General features: G+C 47.3%; 1 protein-coding gene across 2 annotated transcripts in view; it reads right to left on the bottom strand.

Annotated features, from left to right (window-relative positions):
- Prmt9 (protein arginine methyltransferase 9) overlaps positions 1 to 4,449 on the bottom strand; it is a 32,429-nt gene extending 27,980 nt beyond the window's left edge. For both annotated transcript variants that reach the window (XM_031340372.1, XM_031340373.1), the window contains exon 1: positions 4,101 to 4,449. In XM_031340372.1, coding sequence (XP_031196232.1) covers positions 4,101 to 4,289 — 189 coding nt within the window. In that variant the 5' untranslated portion in view covers positions 4,290 to 4,449. The remainder of the gene's footprint in view (positions 1 to 4,100) is intronic.
- Between the last annotated feature and the right edge of the window lie 486 nt (positions 4,450 to 4,935).

Below are 4,935 nucleotides of genomic sequence, written 5' to 3'. Positions count from 1 at the left end.
AAAAAAAAAAAAAGAACTTTGTTTCATATAAAACCAAGCCAGTTTCTAAGTCCTACTGAATGCTGGTCATTACCAATGTGTTTGTTTGTTTGTTTTTAATAAATAATTAGGACAGGGCCTTATAACCTCAAACTCTGTATGGAGTTGAGGATAACTTAGAACTTCTGATCCTGTTGCTTCTATGTCCCATGTGCTGGGACCACAAGTGTGGACCACCACACTAGGTTTAGACCTCGTATATGACAGGCACAATTCCATTAACTGAGCTACTTCTCCAGCCTAGGCTCTATCTTGACACATTTATTTTTTTTCTGTGCTGCAAGTGGAAGCCAGGGCTTCACACTCAAGGCCATTCTATGGCAAGCTGTTGTACTGGCCTTCTCCAAGCCACACCACTGACATCTTAGAGGGGAGTTTAGCTGGGCTACCTACAAAAGATCATACCAGATGGATTTACTGTTTAAATCCCTTTCAGAAAGGCAGGCTGGGTCACGGGATCCTCACCTGAGTGTTCTGCTGCTCCACACCACCTGCTATATGCAGCTGTCCTAACCGCATGGCCTCAGGGATAGTCTAGAGCAGTGGTTCTCAACCTTCCTAATGCTGGGACCCTTTAATACAGTTTATCTTAGTCATGGTTTCCATCGCTGTGAAGAAACACCATAACCAAGGCAATTCTTATAAAAACAAACATTTAATTGGGGTTGGCTTACAGTTTCAGAGGTTCAGTCCATTGTCATCACAGAGTAAAGCAGGCCAGCACCCAGGCAGACATGGTACTAGAAGAGCCAAGAGTTCTACATCTTGATCTGAAGGCAGCCAGAAGGGAACTCTCGTCCACAGGCAAACAGGAAGGGGGCCTCTTCCATACGGGTCAGAGCTCAAGCACAGGACCTCATAGCCCACCCCCAAAGTGAATCACTTCCTCCAACAAGGCCACACCTATTCCTACAAGGCCATACCTCTTACTAGTGCCACTTCAGTGGGCCAAGCATATTCAAACCACCACGTACCACTCCCTGGCCTGCATAGGCTTGTTCAAAAAATGAGTCTATAGAGGACATACCTAGCCATAGCATAATGCAAAATACATTTAGAACAACTTCCAAAAAGTCCCCATCGTCTATCACAGTCTCAACAATGTTTAAAATGCCGAAGTTCAAAGTGTCTGCTGAGATTCACAGTCTCTTAACTGTAATCCCCTATAAAACCAAAAGGCAGGTCACATCCTCCCAATATCACAGGATATACACTACCATTCTAAAATGTCATACTGAAGAAATACTGGACCAAAACAAACAGAAAACCAGCTGGGCAAACTGCAAACTCTGCATCTCTATGTCTGATATGAAAGCATTCTCCAGATCTCCAACTCTCTTCTGCTTTGTTGACTGCAACACAATTCTTTCTCTTTGGATGGTTCCACTCCTGTTAGCAGACAACCCATAACATCCTGGGGTCTCCAAGGCAATTTCAACTTCACAGCTTCTTGTTCCAATGTCTAGGATCCACACATGATCTTCTGGGCTCCTCCAAAGGACTCCTCCAGCTCTGCCCTCTGTAGCACTGTAGGCTCTGGTTGACTCCTCTCCACCGTTGCTGCTATTCTTGGTGGTCATCCCTTGGTGCTGGCATCTTCAATACACTGGTGTCTTAAGCTGCAACTAGGCTTCACCAATAGCCTCTCATAGGCTCTCTTCATGGTGCCATGTCTCAGCTTCTTTGCATGATCCCTCCCGTCAAGGGCCTTCAATTGCAACTGAGGCTACACCTTTACCTCTGGGCCTCCCTAGCTTCTCACAGTGCCAAGCCTCAGCTGTTCTTCCTGGCCCCTTCACACCTTCAAAATCAATACTACCTAGGTGACTCTTACACATCACCAAGTCCAGCTACAGCTCGAGGCACAACTCTGGCTATCTTTGGAACCCAGTTTCTTTGTGATCTCAGCAGACTTCACCTCAGTGATGCTGGTCTGTAGGCTTAGGTCTTTCAAAACCTACTTTAATAAGAGTTCTTTAACACTTCAACCTCCCTTCTAGCCCACCATCCACTAGAGGTAGGGGGAAAGAAAGGTTAATAGAAAATGGGGGGTGTGGATCTGTTTAGAAATAGTTCTTTGAAACTGGGCAGTGGTGGCACACGCCTTTAATCCCAGCACCTGGGAGGCAGAGGCAGGCGGAATTCTGAGTTCAAGGCCAGCCTGGTCTACAGAGTGAGTTCCAGGACAGCCAGGGCTATAAGGAGAAACCCTATTTGGGGGGGGAGGGGGGGAGAAAAGAAGAAATAGTTCTTTGGGGCAATTCCAATCTTCATTGTCCAGTCTACTTAACAGACACCAAACACAAAATCAGTGTAGCAGTTCAATTCAGAAGAAACTACGAGGCTCTGTGATCAGCAGGAGTCCACAGAAGCAACAAGAAGCAACCAGAATATCATGAGAAGGTCCTATATTCTTTCTAATCATCACACACCTTTCATGCGTCTGCTTCAGCAAAACACACATGACATACTGAGACCCCAAAGAAACCATGAATTTCCACTCTACTAGTCTCTTCTTAATCACCGCTAATTCTTAGGCTCCAGATAACCAGCATCAATTGTCCCAGTAGCCCCTTCTATTCCTGACTATAAAGTTATCCGTGCTCAGTAAAAGCTTTCCAGTGCATCCTTTTGAAGCAGGCACATTCACACTCATTCATCCTCTGAAAGTGAGCCCGATGAGCTCTTCCTTCCTCCAGAGACCTGTTTGTTACTGGGATTTTAGAAGGAAGGGCAGGAACAGCTTACGTATTCCCCTGAATAAGAATTTTACCAACACAAGCACTCTACTGATGAGCTACACTCACAGCCAAATTTCATATGTACTTTCAACACGCAATGTTTATCTTGTCTGTTCTCAGCAGCAGCAGGAAGAACTGTGCAAAGAATTGTGTTGGTCCACTATGGTAAGTTATTTCTCTCCCGGTGAAATGGCCAACTCAAAACACATTAGATTAATCAAAAGTAAGTTTACTGGGAAGCTGCTCTCATGTGGGCGAGTTCACTGGCCCCAAGGAAGGAGGCCAGGGAAGATGCTGTGGGGATGGTGGGAACAGGAACGAAAGAAAGGGTGCAGGAGCAGAGAGAGAAGGGGAGAGGGGACCAAAATGCATGGATTATAAGGGATGAGCCTCTGGGGAGGGGCAGCCTGGCCTCTGGACTGGAAAGTTCAGGGTTGGAGGCAGGATATGCCAGGTAGAGACTGAGGGTTGCAGGGAGAACCTGGAGGCCAGGTCTTCTTTGATATGTAAAATATGCACCTCAATCCCTTGTCAGAAACCAGATAGGCTATTCTACTGCTGTCTACACAGAGGAAGAAACTACCCAGCATACTATCATATTCCGAAGTAAACCAACAGGTCCTGAAATGTCTATGAATTATAAAAGCCTAATGCTGACATCTAGTGAGCAGAGGGCAAACCGTGTTGTAAAACAGGAATAAGGCACAGGACTGTCTGGTGCAAAATGTCAACGGTGTCAGGTTGAGAGATTCATATATATATATATATGTGTGTGTGTGTGTGTGTGTGTAGAGAGAGAGAGAGAGAGAGAGAGAGAGAGAGAGAGAGAGAGAAAGAGAGTAGTTCAACAGGTTAACCTGCAAATAAGATGAATCAATAAATATTAAGAGTCCCTGATGATTGCACACTTTATCCAACCTCAGGACACACAGCATTCCTTCTACACAGGATAATGCAACGCCTACAAGGCAGGGGGCTAAAAGAACTACCCAGTCTCATCCCATTTAAAGGGCCTTTGGAATCTTAAGTGAGGCAGAAATTTTGAAACAGATGTGTGACAACTTTCGACTTTTGTTACTAAAACCTGGTTGTACTGAGATGGGCTGTAGGGGAGCCCAATACGGAATCGACTCCCATAGTAATTAGATGCTTGAAGAGTCTGTCTCTGTCGGTCTCTTTGACTCGGTGTCTCTGCCTCTCCGTGTCCCTCGTCTCTGTCTCGATCACACACACACACACACACACACACACACACAACCACCCTGCTGTTGCTGCTCAGATCACAGGACTTGCCGGCTATTGAGAGAAGTAAGGCCTCACCTTCACGTCGTCTTTGAGCTCTGGCGCCAGGCTGAGCACCAGAAGGTAATGGGCGTAGGCAGTGCCGAAATCCTGGTCACCTAGACAGTGCTCAGCACTCTGCAAGGATCGTGCCACCAGTCGGTCCCGGCCGGCCGCACCTGCGCCACCCCCGACGCCCCGGCGGGGCCTGGGCCTCGAGTTCGGCATGGCTAAGTCTCCGCTCGGAAGTCCACGAAGGAGGACGGCCTCGTTCCGAAAAAGAGAGTCTTCACGGCTCGCTTCCCTGAATCCACCACAGCAACTGGATCTACAGAGGCGCTCGATGCACACAGCAGGAAGCCCCGCCTTCCCAGCGGCGGACAGAGCTGCGCACGCATCCTGCGGTGATACGCTATGATGACGTCACGCCGAAGGGAGCACCGCCGCCCCCTATCGTCTTGGAGTACTAAGCTGTGAGATCCTTTTCTGGGATGGGGTTTTTTGGCAGGATGCAACCAAAGGTTTCCACCCTCTCTCCTGTCTCCTGTAGTGTGTGGCTGCGAGTTCCCGACCCTGCTATGGTCCTGCGTGTGCGACGCTCCAGGCCTTCTGGATCTCAGCGCACCAGACTCACTACTGCAAAAAGAAGTAAAAGCTCCTTAAATTGATCACTGTGTACTCTCTTAGCATTAAGTATTCTTACAAAACCCAGTTAGGCGGAACTTGGGATCACACTCTATAAAAGAAGGAAAAGGCCATCTCTGAGAACTACTTCAAGGTTGAACAGTGAGATGGGTACAGCCGAATCTGAATTTCCTGATGACATGTACATTAACACAGAAGACAGACATCAAGTGTGGCCTCTAAGATATAA

This window comes from Mastomys coucha, unplaced genomic scaffold, assembly GCF_008632895.1.
Source record: "Mastomys coucha isolate ucsf_1 unplaced genomic scaffold, UCSF_Mcou_1 pScaffold22, whole genome shotgun sequence".
Classification (NCBI taxonomy): domain Eukaryota; kingdom Metazoa; phylum Chordata; class Mammalia; order Rodentia; family Muridae; genus Mastomys; species Mastomys coucha.
This window is presented reverse-complemented; position numbering and strand designations above follow the sequence as displayed.